General features: G+C 46.1%; 2 protein-coding genes across 2 annotated transcripts in view; both read left to right on the forward strand.

The window, feature by feature from the left end:
• zc3h3 (zinc finger CCCH-type containing 3) overlaps window positions 1-9,361 on the forward strand; it is a 74,098-nt gene extending 64,737 nt beyond the window's left edge. Inside the window, exons 10-12 of the mRNA XM_056275579.1 lie at window positions 5,473-5,636; window positions 6,571-6,740; window positions 9,089-9,361. Of these exons, the coding sequence (XP_056131554.1) occupies window positions 5,473-5,636; window positions 6,571-6,740; window positions 9,089-9,120 (366 nt within the window). The 3' untranslated portion in view covers window positions 9,121-9,361. The remainder of the gene's footprint in view (window positions 1-5,472; window positions 5,637-6,570; window positions 6,741-9,088) is intronic.
• A 4,710-nt stretch (window positions 9,362-14,071) lies between these two features.
• Window positions 14,072-15,040, forward strand: mafaa (MAF bZIP transcription factor Aa). Its single transcript, XM_056275588.1, has one exon. The coding sequence runs from the start codon at window positions 14,072-14,074 to the stop codon at window positions 15,038-15,040; it is 969 nt and encodes a 322-aa protein (XP_056131563.1).
• Window positions 15,041-18,388: the final 3,348 nt, after the last annotated feature.

Here is an 18,388-nt window from a genome sequence, read left to right on the forward strand (position 1 = left end):
AAAAATTAACACGTGGTTCAATACATCTACTCCTGTGTGCACGTGCACACACCTAAACGCACACACATACAAGTACATCTATACACACAGGCAGGAACAGCTGCAGGGGGTGGTGGTCCATAGCAGCATTACTCTGGTCACTGAGTGACACATTGAGGACCTGGTGGGTAATGGAGACCGGCTACACATGACCCTAAACATGCAGGGCCCCCAAGCACTGTCCCCACATCCTCCTCAAACAGACCAGCTCTCTCTATTCCTCCTTTCCTGCACACCTCACAGTTTTTCCTCTTCTCTCCTGTCATTTGTCTCCCCCTCTCCATCCCTCTCCTCTCGGTCATTGTTTTTGAGTAAGTGTGAAACAGATGCTTTTTCACACTGTCAGACCTCATTTAAATAGTGCATGGGGAAATGAGGATATAGAAAACAAAAGGGATATTAATATTTATTCTATTAGCCGAATTGCTTAGGTCTGTGATTTCCCTGCGTGCGTGCGTGCGTTGTGTGCGCATGTGTGTTTGTGTGTGTGCGAAGAGCTCTGCGCTGCGAGGGTCTGGCGGTTCTGTGATGGATAGCAGGCAGTAATTATAGATGGGAAAAGTGCTGAGGATGGCACTATGGGCCAGGCAGGCAGACTCTTCAGCAGTTTAGGGGTTAAGCCCACTCCTCGTCTCCATCCTCCTCCTCATCTCTGACTCGCTACCACCCCTGGCTTTGTCTAACAGTTGCTATCTACCTCCAAGGCTTCCTCTTTGGCTCTCTAATCATTCCTCTACTTTCTTTGTCCTGTTACATTTATTCTTGTTAGTTTATTCTTCCCGATTTGTCTCCTTTTTGACTCAAATTTCTCAGAAGCCCCTGTGGGCTCTCATTTCTATCACATATTCAAGGGTCTAAAAAACTGTCTAAAAAAGTACCTTTTATTTTTTTTGTTTTATTTTTTTTATCTTCCATAATCCTTCTAAAAACACAGGATTCTTTTTTACATCTATTGTCTGGGGGATGGTAGCTTTGACTTCTATTTCTGTTGGTTGCTTGATATGTTGGCAGTCTAGGAGTTTAGATGTATTCTGCAGTTGTATTTTACTCGGTGTAAGTCAAGCTGGATGATAAGGGTGGGAGCTAGATGCTGCAATGTAAATGTATGGATCTCCTTTCTTGTTCTCTGGCTCTGCTCCTCCATTCCCTCTCTTTGTCTCTCTCTTACTCTCACACTCTCTCTAATACTTCCTTTTTCTCTCTCAGTCCCTCTTGGTAAATGTGCTGACTCCTCCTGGTTTTTGACCCAGCAGAGAGCTCTCTAATAGGCCCTAGAGACATGCCAGTATTCTTTAAATCAAGTGGAAAATTGTTAACTTGGTGTGGAATAAAGACATTCTGTCCACTTTTGCTTTTTTCCCCCCATTTCCCAGTGCGCTTTTCCTCCGTCTCTGTCTACAGACTTTTTATGAAAATGAGGATGTATGGGACTGCGGGCAGTTGGACTGTAGTGGACTTTGCTTTTATAGTCAGTTTTACCTCCCTCTTCGTTGTCTGTTTTTCAAAATGGAATAATGCACCAGTAGTGATAACTCCTGTCGTCCCATCATCGTCAAGTGTGGAAACCACTATTCTGTGCAGCCAGTGAACTAATGATACTCATTTAAAAGTTTCATTGAGCACAACTGTATATGGACTCACTGGTGCAGATTTATAATTTAAATATTATTTGATTCACTGTCAAGTGACCAATACAGTGTCTGCAAGTGGACCAGTTGGAAAAAGGTGGCAGTAAGTGTGTGTGTGTGTGTGTCTGTGTCTGTGTCTGTGTGTGGTAGGCAAATGATGTCATATGCCAAACTGAACACGTAGCCTATGCTGCTGTTCAGTTGTGACTCAATTTAAAGTGGCTATAGACAACCTTTCAACTTTCCCCTTCTAGCGTTTCCAGGTGTTTTTATTGTTTGTCCCACTGTTGCAAAATCAGCTGGATCACTTTCTGTTTATTAGCGGCCTGGCTACTTTCCAAAGTAAGAAACAACTATAAGAATCCCAGTTTGAATAAGAAACCCCGATCTCAGTGCTATGATAATGGCAGAGTAAAACATCGGGTAGTATTAAGAAGTAGGCAGGTTGTGTTACTGATCTAATAGAAAGAATGCCAACTGAATGTCGGTTTGGAACCCTCTCAAGTCCTGGGTGTTGTATCGAACTCTCTTTCCCCATTGAGATCTGTTTCCTCCTAGCCAGAGTTCCATACATTGGGACGCTTGATGAACCTTAACCTAACCTCAACCTTAACCTAACTTCAACCTATCCCTAAGCTTAACCTAACACTTACTTTAACCTAATCGTAACCGATAGCTAACCTGTTTCCATGCAAATGCTTTCGTCTGGCTAGGGGTAAACAGATGTCAATGGAGAAACAGCATTTGATATACAACACCAGAACTCACTCCATTGAGTGAATACCTGTCCGAGGTTCACTGTTGTTTTACCTGTTTCTATCACTCTCACACTTTGCCTTCTTTGCCTTCACCATCAATGGGGTTCTTTTTCTTTTGCCGGATATAATTTCCACTGTCAGTTCAGTTATTCCACTGTCTACCATTTCCACTGCTGGGGATAGCTACCGAGGAAATCAAAAGCTCTATCCTCTTCCTGTTTTGATTGTGCAAGGGTTGATGCACTTCCTTTGTGCTGTAAATCGAGCCTATATTTTCCCGCGAGATCGTACCCGGTGGCAGACTGAATTGCATAGTGAAAGCGAGGTTTATAGGGAACCAGTCTAAACACTGATGGTGTCATTATTCTATAGCATTAAACTGTGCAATCAACATTTACTTCATAATAAGTTAAAGCTAGAATGTGGGACTTTTATACTTGGGTTAATGCCCGTGACATTCGAGCCCTTGCCAAACAAGTTCACACAATGCTGATTAAGTCTATCACCGCCAGGTAAATCTCTGTATTTCACATTATACTGGAGTTTTACATCTGGTGCCTGGGGCTGCATTCCCATGCTGGCAAACCGGAAGTCATGCTTAGTGATGCATTTTACGTCAATCAGCAATGATTGCTTTGCCAGAGCTGAACTTCCATGTGATAAAACCATTCGCATGCCTCTGATTGGCTTGCCTTCAGGAGTTTCTGCCAGAAAGCTTCTGGGCTTGGAGGCTATGGTGGAAAAACCTAAGTGTCTTAGAAAAGTTTATGATGCTCCAGAGAAAAAAGAAACTAGGCATTCAGAGGAAGGATTAAAGGAAGGGGGAAAAAAAGAAAGCAATTGACAGTGAGGACAAATACAGATAACCACTGGTATAGCTTTTCCTCGTTGAAGTGCGCTGAAAGAGGAGAAGTAATTACTTTCACTGCCAGAAGGGGGAGACAAAACCTCCTTCAAAGCAAAAAAGTTGTCTACTGCCGCTTTAACTGTCCATTCAGGTGACCATGGCATATTCTGTGGCATTTCCTGTGTATTTAGGTTTTGTAAACTTAATACTGCCCCCTAAGACATGCAAATGCAACATGCATGTATGTCAACAAACACTTAAGTCTGTCAGTGTCAATGCAATATCCACGCCTGCAAGTACATAGACAGTGTAAGTCACACTTCAAGGTACACGCACAAGGTGTCCGTGTGGGTGATATGTGTGCAATCTAGGTGCATTCATAGGTGATCAATTGTCTTCGCAGTCAAGCACACAAACACACACACACACACAGAGGCAGGGGCATCCCCCAATCCACTCTCTATTTCTGGACCAACCTGTTCTTTCCCCCCATCACCACCACCTCCAAGTCTTACACATATACACATATACTGTTGAACCAAAACATTATGACCACCTGCCTTATGTAGGTCCTCCATGTGCCGCCAAAACAGCACTGACCCGCTGAGGCATGGACTCTATAAGACCCCTGATGGGATCCAGTGGTATCTGGCACCAAAACATTAGCAGCAGATCCTTCAAGTCATGTAAGTTGAGCAGCTGTGGATCGGACGTGTCAGTCCAGCACATCCCACAGATGCTCAATCGTATTGAGAGCTGGACAATTTGGAGGACAGGGCAACACCTTGAACACTTCATCATGTTCCTCAAACCATTCCTGAGCAATATGTGCAGTTTGGCAGGGCGCATTGTCCTGCTGAAAGAGGCCACTGTCATCAGGGAATACCATTGGCATGAGGAGCTGTACCTGGTCTGCAGCGATGTTTAGTTAGGTGGCACTTGTCAAATTGACACCCACATGAATGGCCGGACCCAGGGTTTCCTAGCAGGACATTGCCCAGAGCATCACACTCCTTCCACTGGCTTATCATCTTCCCACAGTGCATGATGGTGCCATCACTTCCCCATGAAAATGGGATTCATCAGGCCAGACAACCTTATCCCACTGCTCCAAGGTCCAGTTCTGATGCTTGTGTGCCCATTGTGGGCACTTTCAACAGTGGACAGGGATCATCATGGGTATTCTGAACGGCCTCCGGCTATGCAGCCCCATACGCAGCAGGGTGCAATACACTGTGTGTTGCTACACATTCCGCCATCATTAAAATTTTCTGCAACTTGTGCCACAGTACATTTTCTGTCAGTTCGTACCAGATGGGATAGCCTTCTTTGTCCTCATGCATCGATGAGCCTTGGGCGGCCAACACCCTGTCGCCGGTTTGTGGTTTGTCCCTTCTCTGACCACTGTTGGTAGGTACTCACCACTGCTGAACGGAAGCACCCCACAAACAGGCCTTGCCGTTTCAGAGATGGTTTGATCCAGTCATCTAGCCATAACAATATGGCCCTCATCAAAGTCGCTCAGGTCTTTACTCCTGCCCATTTCTCCTCCAACACGTTGACTATGAGAAAGTATTGTTCACTTACCATCTAATCTACCCAGACCTTGACATGTGCCCTTGTTTGGAGATGATCAACGTTATTTGGTTCACCTGTGCGTGGTCATAATGTTTTGGCTCATCAGTGTATAGTCACTCACTCACACACACTCACTCTCTTGCGCCCACACGCCTTGCACCCCGCACCCCATAGTGAGTATAATTAGCTTTTCTGACAGGTGGGAGGGATCGGATCTCGTGGAGAATGAAGCTACCAATTTACGCCCATATTACACTGTCATACACACTTGCTCTCAACCACACATCTGAATGCTCTCTCTCCCATGCACAATGCTCTCAAACTGAGTCTTAAAATGGCCCACTTACTCAAATCAGACGTAACAAGTTAAGGGCACACTTAATGTCTGTTAAACATAGTAACTTGAGTTTTCTGTGAACACGAAGCCTAATATAGTCTGGAGTACAGTAATATCATTCTCTTGTTCTCAGATTTCTTATGGTGACTGGAACTTAATCCATCAAGATCTGATTTATTTTTGTTGCAATGCAAACTGTCTGACTTTCTTCATGCATGCTGTTAAACGATAAATTTCTTGTTTTTTTTTTTGTTTTTTTTTACTTCACCTCTGTCTTAACGCCAGTGTAAGAAGAAGCACACACTGGTGTGTCCCGACTTTTCCAGCACTGGCACCTGCCCCCGAGGCTCCAGGTGTAAGCTGCAGCACCGCCAAAAGGCCAAACGAAGTGCCCCCACCACCTCCGCCATGCCAACCAAGAGAGCTCGTACAAAGGACTCCACCAAGAGGTCAGAGCAGAGGATTATGCAATACAAAAGTGCACAGGCTTCACAGAGATACTTCTATGTCTGATGATGGTCTGTGTTCATTTTTTTTCTTTAGAAATAAGATTAAATGGGGCCTCCGGGTAGCGTGGCGGTCTATTCTGTTACCTACCAACACGGGGATCAATGGTTCGAATCCTCGTGTTACCTCCGGCTTGGTTGGACATCCCTACAGACACAATTGGCCATGTCTGCGGGTGGGAAGCCGGATGTGGGTATGTGTCCTGGTAACTGCACTAGTGCCTCCTCTGGTCGATCGGGGCACCTGTTCGGGGGGGAGGGAGAACTGGGGGGAATAGTGTGATCCTCCCACGATCCGCTATGTCCCCCTGGTGAAACTCTTCACGGTCAGGTGAAAAGAAGCGGCTGGCAACTCCACATGTATCGGAGGAGACGTGGTAGTCTGCAGCCCTCCCCAGCTCAGCAGAGGGGGTGGAGCAGCGACCAGGACGGATCGGAAGAGTGGGGTAATTGGATGGGTACAACTGGGGAGAAAAAGGCGGGAAAATCAACAACAAAAAAAGATTAAATGAAATCTGGCGAAGAATATTAGTGCAGAATTTTGTCTTTTGCCTCCATACACTTCTTGTTTCATAATCTTGGTCCCCCGTGACACATTAATTATTATTCTACTGGAAGGGTTTTCTTAGAATTCTGCCAAAAATTGACCCATGTGAAATGAATGAAAACATAAACTGCATAATATGGGCCACTATTTGTTAAAATTACACCTTTTTTCCCCCCTGAGGTCAGAATGCAATATTGAAAACAGTTCGCAGCGATTTTATTACTGAACAGATACCCGATATGAAGCGGCATAAAAAGAGTAATTTCATTTGACTGGTAAAACATGAATAACGTTTGGTCATATTTAATTGTGTTTACTTTCTTCTGTCAGACCCCGTCTGTCTATCATCATGCCACCGAAGCAGGCTCAGGACTCTCAAGCAGATCCAGTGACACCTACCTCAGGTTCGCTGAAACTGCCATCATTTATCTCCCTCTCCAGCTCCCCGGAAGAGGCAGAGATACCAGACACACCGCCTGCAGAGACCTCACAAGTTAAAGGTAAGAGGTGCTTTGGGTCATCCATTCTTATTCTGTGCTGACTAGTACAGAGTCCAACAAATTAAATTCATCTCCATCTCAGGCTATCCATCCAACCATCCATTATCCAAACCGCTTATCCTGCTCCCAGGGTCGCAGGGATGCTGGAGCCTATCCCAGCAGTCTTTGGGTGGCAGGCGGGGAGACACCCTGGACAGGCTGCCAGGCCACACTAAAATGAAAACATCTTTTTCGCTCTGTTTTAACCTGCAGTCCACTTTAAGCTGGCATTTTCAACCACCAAAAACATAACTTTTTGAAAAAGCTCTTCAGAGTGGATGAATTTGAAAACGCTGGTCTTGCCTTGTAGCATGACTGAGGAAAATGGAGTTTTTCCAAAATGCTGATGTATGATTGTCATGCGATCTCAGGTAACTTGCCAGCACAAGTCGCATGCGTATGCCCAATAAGAGGAGACTTCAGCTTCTTCCTATTGTTTCGGTATTTCAAACGTTTTCGAAATGATCGGAAAACACCAGTGTGGACGGAAAATGTTCTACCCGTTTTTGTCATGAAAAAGGCGTTTTCAAATTTATCTGTATTAGTATGGAAGTACACTTAGAGCCACACCCTTATACATAAAACACATAAAATCACATCACAGATAAAACAGTGCTCTGTGATATGAGAAGACCGAGACCTGCAGTCAACAGACACAGAAAAACATCCAAGAACCAAGCTGTGATCATCATTGTGTAGCTGCGATAGTGCGAGAAAGAGGACCAATCTACTTATCTTGATTATCAGAGCTTTTGAGTTGCATTTCCCCACGCGGGGGAATACTTTGACTTCACAGTAAAGTGCTGACAATCCAACACACATAGAAGAAACTAGGATTGAGAGTTCTTATATGGGCTAGAGACGGATAATGGTGATTGAAGCATAGCTGTAGAGCAATTGTGATAATACTTAGAGGAGGTGTAATAATGCTTAATGGACAGAGGCAATAATATTTAGGTTTTAGGCAAGAGGGAGGCACAGCTGAGCTTTCTGTCGACAGACTTGACAGATAGAGGATTAGGAGAGGGGTTGCCTTCCTCCTCCCCTTTCCGCCAGGCCCCTCTGCCCACCTTCCCCTGCTCCTGCCTGTTGGAGACCCAAGTGCACACACACACACACACACACACCATGTGATAGCCAGCAGTGTTTTAATTTTCTTTCCAGTTACCTCTTTGTCTCTTTTTTTATTTTATTTTTTTATTTTTTATTTTTATTTTACAGACCTGTTTCAGGTTGTATTGTCTTATCATGAACAAAACATTATTTGGCAATAAACTTTTCTTTGTGTGTGGGTGAGTGAGTGAGAGAGAGACAGACAGAGAGAGAGATAGTGAGTGTGTGTGTGTGTGTGTGTGAATGTTGGTTTTATTTAGAGCTAGGGCATCCGAATCAGGATCAATCAGAATCAGAACACTTTATTATCCCCGAGGGGAAATTGAGTTCTATTACAGACATTCACGCTCTAATAACTAAAAACTAACAAGATAAGAAAATAGAAACAGAAACAAACAGAAATAAAAGAGAAATTAGAAATAAGAACATATAATATATCAACAAGCATGGTGCACATAACACCCTATCTATATGGCACTACCGCGGCACACAACAAGCAACTTCCAGATATGCAGTCTGTTTTAATGCCCAGCAGGAAGCCAGCATCACCTAGGCATGGAGTTGGGGGGGGGGGGGGGTCTAGAGTAATGGTTCAGGTACATCACCAAGGTGCGCACCAGCTTCCAGTGATGGCACAGACAGAAAACCAATGGAGGGTCCCTTAGTCCCTTCAACCTGCTTGTCCAGTTGCTTTGTGCACTAAAGTCTTACTAATGGTAGTGGGGTTCTAACGGTCCACACCTCCGTGCTTCATTACTAGTGGAACACAGTCAAACAAGCCACAGTCAAACAAGCCTCTTCACTTTGCATAAATTAGCCCAAACGTCATGTATCACTGCCAGAGTGCAACCTCTCTCTCGCTCTCTCGCTCTCTCTCACAAAGACTCACACACCTTCATCCATCCATTCCCGTTGTCCCATTCATTTCCCCAGTTACTCATCAGCTGGGATGCCATCACTCAGCATTTCAACAGGACAGGGATCCAGACTCAAATGTTTCAACATACATCAGAGTCAGTTACACATGGGCAAGCATGCACACACACGCAAGCACGCACGCACAAACACACACCGTACCATGTCTTAAATGCCCAAGGTAGCTGCCTCACCATCTCTTTTGTCTGTCTTTTTTTTAATTATTTGTCACACAATTATTTTAAGCTTAATCTACCTCTTTTCCTTTCTTGCCCCTGCAGAGAAAAAGCTACAGATCAAGCCGCGGCTTTAAGACGGCCATCGCTGGATGCTCTAAAGCTAGCCATGTCAGAGCCACCGGAGTATTTCTAGAGAAGCGGAAGTATTGATTTTTGATTTGAGTGTTTATTACATCCTAATATCTCTGTGCCCTAATTTGATAAACTCATTATATTCATATATCTCTTTCATGTTTATAAAGTTATCATGCGTATCAGCTACAATGTTTGCTGTTTGGCTTTTTTCTGGTTTTTTAAATTGTAATAAAATGATAAATCTTACCACTTAAGTGTTTATTTCACCAATACTTGATACTTTTTCGGCTCCTCAGATATGAAAGGCACAGGCTCAGCAGTGCTAGAGTGGCTTTCTGTTTTAGTGTGGTGGTATCATTGTATGCCTGTACGTGTTCGTGAGTCCCTGAGGACAGGCCCTTTCGTCTGCAAGGTGGTGACAGTACAAGTGGTGCCCCCTCGGTTTTCGTCCCGGAGAAGAGACGCATGGGTTCGCGGTGACATTATCGTGACCAGGCTGCACTCGTGAGCATGTGTGCGCGCCCACTCACAGCGGCGCACCTCCCATGTGCTTTAAGGGAGGGCTATTTAAACCCCCACACTGTTTGCTCTTTTCACCTCCACCCCTCTTCACTTTTCTCCGGTCTCGCCGTCACCTTCATTTCTCTCATCTCACGTCTTTTGTCCCTCGCTCTCTCTCCGTCTTTGCTGTTTAACGCGGGCTGCGGCGGAGAGTGACACAGAGAGGATGCTGGGATGTGTAATCCATCTGTCACCTGCCTGCACAGCCAGGCAGAGATAATAAAACTATTAATGAGCTGTGTGGAGGGTGTACATGTTGAGGGTTTATGGGTGGGAAACGAGACACACATACACAACACACACACACACACACACACTAACACAGCCTGACAGAAGTGCCATCATGTTAACAAAAGGCACGGAAGCGTCCAGACCCACAACGTGCACCGGTGCTGCACATCCAGCTAAGCGTCCCTCTTGGGTCGGCCAAGATTTTCAACAGAAGGAAGCCACACTCTTGTCTCTACTGTTCGTCTGAGTGGGTTTTTTTGTTTGTTTTGCGTCTAAACGCAAACGCCCCTCTCAAACGGAGAAGAGGGGGTCAGTTGGTTGATGATCTAACATCCAAAAACAACGTCGATAGCGTTGTGTTTATACACAGAAGTGAAGGAAGAAAAGTCCATGTTGGGTTTACAGCGCCACAGCGAAGACGGCGGCGGTTGTGTGAGCGTGGGTTTGTTGTGCATGCGTGTAACAACCCAACTTGATTCTCCTCGGGCTCTATTGACAACGGCGAGAGAGATGGAGAGCTAGACATGTTTCTCAGAAAAGGTAGGAGACAGGGAGCCATCACTCTTCTCCTCTCACCGCACTTTTTTTTTCTTCCTCCTCCTCACCCACGTTCTCACTCGAGCGCTGAAGACGTAAGTGCCTTAGACAGATGTCTGCCGCTTCTTGTCTAAAACCCTCAACGAGAGCTGCTGAGCTCGGCAAACTCTAATTAAGATCAATATTTCAATTTTTAGTAAAAGCGCACAGGACGGTGAGAAGACAGGAGAGAAATCATCTGTCCGTGGAGACTCGGGAGAGACAAAAAAGAAAGGTCAACTGTGATTCTTCACTGTGTGTTTGTGTACGTACGTACATGTGGTACATGTGTGTGTGTGTGTGTGTGTCTGTATGCATAGATTTATACTCCAGTCTAATATAAAGGAAAAGAAACACACCAATTTGCATATCTTATCCATAAGTCTGGCATGTTTTGCTTCCTTTTGAACAAACTGGTCAAATTTGTGTCTATGAGATGAGGCCTACTACATGATATGAAATTCCTTAACCCAACTGTTGTGTGTGCACGTGCCTGTGTGTGTGTGTCTGTGTGTGCATGCGTGTCTTATCCTCACACAATTAAAGCTGATTCCTTCAGAGCAGCATTGGTTACTTTACGGTAGTTACAAAACCTCCAGGTCTAAGATAACCTTGGGCCTCGTCATAGAGCCAGCGGAGGGCTTTGGCTTGGATAGGGGCTACTGTGGCTGAAAGCACGATGCGTGCCCGGCTCAAAGCCCACCGTCGATCTCCCCCTTTGCTGATGTCCGTTTTGCCTAAATCGGTAGAACTGCACCAGCAGCGAACTCCCAATATGCAAAGGCACAATGAAAACCCTGACTTCAAAAATTTATGTCTCAAGCCCTCGGCCACAGGCACTCCCCTTTCCCTGACAATGAATGGACCACAGCAGATCTTCTTAAATGTGGCATTTCAATGCAGACTGCTTAGCTTGGCGTTTGGGGGCAGCTCCCGCTTATTTGATAGAAAACCCCCCTCCTAATGACTTAGCGCACCTAAACTTCAAATACCTTGATATGATTTCCGTCCCCTCATCTCCTACTCCTCTTTTCATCCTCGCCAGCAGATTTGAGGCAGGGAAGATGCATATTTCATAGGCAGCTCGGACAGGAAGTTAAGCTCAGCGCAGTGCAAGGTTTGCTGTTCACATCTGACCACATTAAACTTACAGCCACCTGTTTTTCACGAAGATGGGCACTATTGCACCGATATATCTCGCAGATATCATTTGTTCGTTTGATGGGACACTGGGGTGTCGTGCGCCCACGATTTCCAAGTGCTCGCAGGGGCTACATATAGGTCAGGTGAGGCAGATTCTGGCCATCCATCATGTGTAAAGTTGTGGTCCCAAGATACGTATCACCGTTGACATCATGCTCAATCCTCCGCTTTAATTGGTTTTACACCACGTGCCTCTCCATAGGAGACGCGTGCGGCCTCGGCGAAGCCACGCGTTGCGCACAGGGCTTAATTTTACGTCGATGGGCGGAGATGAGTTGGGGATGCAATTTGCGGTTAATTGCGGATGAAAACCCCTGCGTGAGATCGCTGCAAGGAATGACCAATCACAATTCATCCTCGCGCACCCATTGCAGGTCTGTACGGCCGTGGTTCCTCGGAAGTGCCCATTGATTGTTCCAGTGAATGGAACGGGTGGGCTAACGTTGGAGGATAGACTGGGCGACTTGTGGTCTCAGTTTAAATCTGAAACCTTATCAGAAGATCTCAGTCTGTACCTGAGTAGCCTGCAGTAGTAAGATATATTGATATCGACAAACTGCAACGCAGATAAGACAAGAAATATACTATCGGCTATTTGGTGTCATGGCTTCTTTCGGCCATCATCGGTTGTGCGATAGATTCTCTCCATAAACAAATGTCGATGAAAAAGTTAAAAATTTTATTTAAATCTTTGCTATGTCAGTAAGTCTAAATGTTTTGTCTGGCTCCAAGTTACTTGTTACACGCAAGTCACAAGTTAGGCCACACGGTGTAACGTGGCCCTGCCTGGCTTGCATTTTAAATAAGGGACTCGTGAATTGTCGCGGTAAATCAATCGCATGACCTTTGAACTCCAGTTAAGACTGGTGCGGCGGATTCGGTCGCTTAAGCGAAAGGGAACTCGAAACACGACGTGGCTTTTGAACCGCTGAGGAAAAGTTCACCCGGTTCCGAGAAAACGTCTCCCCCCGAGAAAGCTCCGCGGCGGCGCTACCGTCTTCCGGCGAGCGCGTTCAGCTCCGTCCCCCCTCCCGGGTGCGCCGCTGCCGCCCCGCCGTGCAGTTGCCCATTCTGCGTCGCTAGAGGGAGAGTGTTGCACCTGTTCTCCAGCCACTCACCCAGCCTGCCAGCCAGCCTGCCCGCCCGCCTGCCTCTTCCCGCTGTGGCTCCGCTCTGACAGCTGCAGACCGGCCCGGCTAGAGGTTGCTATAGGAGAATGCAAATCCACCGCTGTCAGCTCCTCCCATTGGCCCATCCCAGCTGTAGGTGGGAGGGTCGGGGCAACGCTGACTTTATAAGTGCAGATTGCCTTACACCAGTCCCTCAGTGACACTATGTGGTTGCGCCGCAAAGCATTAAAGAAAACGGCAACCTTTTTTTTTTTGGCTCTCAGAGAAAACTAACTGGAATGTATTAGTTCTTCTTCTTCTTTTTTGTTTAAGTCTATATCTCACAACACGCAAAGTCAACAGCGAGGGGGATGAACGTGGGGGGTAGGGACCCCAATCCGTGCGTTTCCGTGAGTAGACTGCTGCTTCAGCGATATCTGGACTGACCACTGAGAAAAAAAAAACAAGGACCATACTCTCCGGTCCCTTCCACGGGAAGGAGTGCCCCCCCCCCTTAACACCCGAGAACGCGCCTATGTGTGACCTATGAAAACTTCTGCCGCCCACGTGCCATTTCCATGCAGGATTCGGTGTTTTGGAAAGTGGGACTCCGGTACGTGTACGTAAACGCGTGTGCAGTATTGTGTTGGCTTATCGCTCGCTCTCCCCTGAGCTGCAAAGTTTTTTCATCTGGCGCCGGGCAGATATAACGCTGCATGGGATCTGAGTGTCTCCTCTGGGACCCGATGGGCAAGTTGTAAAGCGTGGGAGTGAAGAGGGACACCGGGAAGTATTTATACTATTGGCGGCTGGAGGGGACAGAGCACATTTACATTTCATCTCAAGGACAGTAAATCACGGGAGGCAAGTCGGCGCAGAGGTGAAGCGAGGACGAGAAGACAGGTCGGTGTCTCCAAATTCATCAGGCTCGAGTTTCAGCCAGCCCGGGCTCCGAGTATTAAAGCGTGCATTTGACCTGGGATAAGTTGTCAACAAGAGCAGCAAACGGAGGCAAACTGGCAGGTGTACAAGTTCATTTACATGCATACGTATATTCACGCCACTATATATAGAAGTTGTTTTAGGGACTCTCGGCCCTAATACAAGCGTCTCCTCCCACTCGCCCCGCCGTGCAGCTTCACGCACCGGGCGTGTGCGTGCGTCTATATATACATCATACAGTCTTTTATCCCCCCATCGCAATCTGTATCCAAGAAGGCTGCCCGCCGTCGGTTTGGCTGTGAGGGCGGGAGTCGTCGCATGGACTGACATGGCCACCGACCTCGCCATGAGCGCAGAGCTGCCAAACAGCCCCTTGGCCATCGAGTACGTCAACGACTTCGATCTGATGAAGTTTGAGGTGAAGAAGGAGCCCCCCGAGGCCGACCGCTACTGTCACCGCCTCCCACCCGGTTCCCTCTCCTCCACCCCCATCAGCACACCCTGCTCCTCTGTGCCTTCCTCGCCGAGCTTCTGCGCGCCCAGCCCGGGGGCCCAGCCCAACCAGAACCTCGCCAACGGGATCAGCAGCGGTGGCAGCAACAACAACAACAATAACAACAACAACAACAACAACGGCGGCAACAACAACAATCAGGGCACCGCAGGTAAGCCCCAGCTTGAGGATCTGTACTGGATTCCCAGCTACCAGCACCACATCAACCCGGAGGCGCTCAATCTAACCCCGGAGGACGCCGTGGAGGCCCTCATCGGCAACGCGCACCACCATCACCACCACCACCAGGCCTACGAGGGCTTCCGTGCGCAGCAGTATGTCGGCGAGGACCTCTCCGCGGCCTCGGCGGCGCATCACCAGGCCCATCACCATCACCACCATCACCACGGCCACCACACCCGCCTGGAGGACCGCTTCTCGGACGAGCAACTGGTCAGCATGACGGTGCGCGAGCTCAACCGGCAACTGCGCGGCTTCAGCAAAGAGGAGGTTATCCGCCTGAAGCAGAAGAGACGCACGCTGAAGAACCGCGGCTACGCGCAGTCCTGCCGCTACAAGCGCGTGCAGCAAAGGCACATGCTGGAGACTGAGAAGTGCACGCTCCAGAGCCAGGTGGAGCAGCTGAAGCAGGACGTGGCTCGCCTGGCCAAGGAGCGGGATCTTTACAAGGAGAAGTACGAGAAGCTGGCCAGCCGGACCTACAATGGCGCTGGACCCGCCAACAATAGAGATCCGTCCGCTGGCAACCACGGGAAACCGCCCAGCACAGAGTTCTTCATGTGAGAGACTGATTTGTAGCACGAACTACTACTATGAGCCCCCACCTCCACCTCCACCTCCACCTGCATCCCAAACCTCATTTTAACTCATTTCATTTTTTTTCCTTCTTTTTATGTTTTGTTTACAGTTTTCCCTTGACAAAAAAACAAACTATTAACCTTTAAAATAACAATGCTTCATGTCTAAACAAATAAAGCATCATATGCGCACATAAATAGGCCTAATCATTGTGCCCATGATAAGTCTTAAAGATGTTTGGCTAAACCTCTCAAGTCTACAAAACTACAAAAGACCACTGATCTGGACATGGGATCACTTAGCCTTTTTTTGTTCCTTTTCTTTTTTTTCTTTTTTTTTTAAAGTTAAAAGACTACATCCTCCGATGCAATTGAACAAGGAGACCTGAGCAACAACAACCGAAGTCTTACATCCTGCACCGGTCTGACAATGTACATGACTGTCTTAATCCAGAGGTGATTTTTTTTTGTCTTAAACCTGTGGGGACGAATGATTTTTTTATTATTATTATTATTATTATTATTATTATTTCGTCAGATTGGACTGAAACAGATGAAGCGAGCAGACACGGCCAAAAGCAATACCCCCGTCTCGCGCTGCGCAGAAAGCGCCCCCACGTGACTGTGTGGCCGGAGAGACGGTGCACGATGCGGAGGAGGAAACTTGAGAACGCTGCAAGTCTAGTTCCCGTCCCTGTTAGCGACCCTGCATGCAGGACATGTATGGTATAACCCCGAACTCCAGCCACCCTGTCAAACTTTACACATGGAAGCATGGCCCATGGTTCTCTCCTCTTCTAAAGCTTCTCATGGCTGCCATCAGTAAGGCCTGGGTATGCACAGACCACGTCTCCCCCCTCCCGTACTCCCCCCCCCCCCGAGAGGTGCAAGGAGTGCAGACAAACGCGCGAATCCACAAAAAAAAGAAAAAGAAAGGATGCGTCTTTACTGCTATTTTCAATCAATTTTTTCTATTGTTTTAAAGAAAACAAAAACGACACAAAAAAGAGATTTAACTGAGCCAGATTTTAGACTTTATTTATTTCCACCTGTACATATGTGTAGAGAACAGTTCCTGTCTTATTTTACCTTCTCTCTTTCTAACAAAAAAAAAGGAAAGAAAAAAAAGATGCTTTTGTTGCTTGACTCTTCAAACGTCTTAATACAATGTTTGTATGTAAACAGCATGCAAATCGTCTATGGTACCCTCCTCTTACTGAACATGTGTAATGTCGAAGGCAAGTCTATACTGCACTAAGAAGAGATATCCAATTTGGCAGACATTTTGTTTTTGTACTGATATAAAAACCTCTGATCTTGTTAGCCTCAGATATATATGGATGTACATTTGACGGACTTCGTAGATAAACAAGGACTGCATTCGCTGCTAAAACTCTATGCACCAACCTAATTACTGAAACTTTAGTTATCTTTTCTTTTTTTTCTTCTTTTTTTATTTTTCAAGTGTGTAGCTGACAAATTTACATAGGGTCCGTAGCCTATTTTACAGTCCCATATCTTTAGGTCTTGTTGAAAAGAGATGGGACTTCAAATCCCTGGTTCGTGTGTTAGCCTACCTGCTACCTAGATATATGTGCAATATTGTGCAGAAGTACGATGCCCGACACACCTGTTGGATGGCAACCTGTGCAGAGAGACATGCTCAGTAGTTGAAGTTGATTAAAAATGCACCCCACAAAAAAAGAAACACCAGGTGACACAAGTCAGGAAATTCGTTCTCAATTAGACTTCATTAATACTGTGCAATTTCAATTTCTTCGATTTTTTGTTGTTGTTGTTCTCTCCATCCTTGTGGTTGATGGAAGGATTTTTATCTGAGCAGTAAAACGAAAGAAAAGGGACACTTTAAAGCTCCTCACGAGACATCCTCCAATTAAACCGTTTAACTTGGGTGATCACAGTTTTCTCAGTCGACCTTGTTTTCCCCTTTGACTTTTGGTTGTAGCTGTAATGAATCCTCAAATGTGGACATCTGCTCGCGAGATGTTGCCCTCCTTCCCTCCTCCAAAAAAAACAAAACAAAAAAACCATTGGATTGGATCAGACTAAGATGTTGAAGAGACTTCTGCACAGTGCTGTTTCTGTATATCTGTACATATTAATTTCTATATTTATTCGAGGAACAATGTCCGAACGTGTCAACAAGTGAAAACATGCAAATGGAATGTTGTTGGGAATCTTGTTTTCATAATGTTTAATAAAAAGTTTCTGTCCGAAGTGTTTGCCGCTCTGCCCGTCATTCGTCTCTGCAGAAATATGAAATTCGCTCATCTATTTAGTCTGTAGGGGAAGCTTCACGAGCCTAAATTATTAAATAGTGTTACCCTCCAGCGTATCGTGAAGGATACGGTAGTTTCTTCTTTTTGTCTTCTTCTTCTTCTGCTTGTTCTTCTTCTTCTACTACTACTTCTTCTTCTTTATCTTTTTTCCCCTCGTAGGCCTACTGGTTAAAATTTAATCCCAGTTTCGTAGAAATACGAATCACAGCGTATATGGGACCAATCCTCCCTTTTGCGTTGTGAATGTTTGATTATAAAACAGAAAAATAAAATGTTCCAAGCCCGAAAATGAAAACAAAAAACGAAATTATAAATATTTTTTGTTGCGAATCTTGTAACGTAACACGTTATCAAATGATAGCTCAGACTAATGTGAATTGTGATGTGAAATATAAACCAAAAATAACTGTAAAAATGTGTACAAGTACTTTTATGACAATTTGCTAGTTGTGAGAGATATACTCTGTTTAAACAACAGAATAATATCGACGCGTTTTTCAGTCTTTTAAAATAGTTTCATTTCGAGTCTATTCTAGGTTTCTAAAACTCATCCTTGGTTTAATTCTTTTTTAATGTTTATTTATTTTATTTTTAGTATTTGTGTAAATCGCGTTTTCTTTCAGTCAGACAGACAGGTGGGTGATGACGGGCGACGGCTGTTTGATAGGCTCTTTATCACGCTCTCAGCCATCCAGCCGGGGCCGGCGCTACAGCGCTGCAACCACACGCTGCGTTGAAGTTGCTCCGGTATCTATTGTGATATCTGCCGACCGATTTGTTGCTCTCTGTGCAAACTGCCACCGGGGCCGTGCCTCCCTCTCCCCTCGCCATCATCAGCACCGCCGTCCCGGGACTGCCCATCATTCAGCGGGCCTCCGTCTCCCTCCCTCCCTCTCTCGCTTCCTCCCAGCATGTCAGCCGGCGACGGGTGGATGATCCTCCGAGGGATGCGGGTGTGTTTACTGCCTGGAATGATGCTCGCCAAACAAAACAAGGTAGGAGAGCAAAACTCTCTCTCTCTCTCTCTCTCTCCT

Source organism: Lampris incognitus, chromosome 3 (genome assembly GCF_029633865.1).
Source record: "Lampris incognitus isolate fLamInc1 chromosome 3, fLamInc1.hap2, whole genome shotgun sequence".
Classification (NCBI taxonomy): domain Eukaryota; kingdom Metazoa; phylum Chordata; class Actinopteri; order Lampriformes; family Lampridae; genus Lampris; species Lampris incognitus.

Coding starts and splice junctions, on each gene's coding strand:
- mafaa (XM_056275588.1), top strand. CDS start 14,072: ATGGCCACCGACCTCGCCATGAGCGCAGAGCTGCCAAACAGCCCCTTG.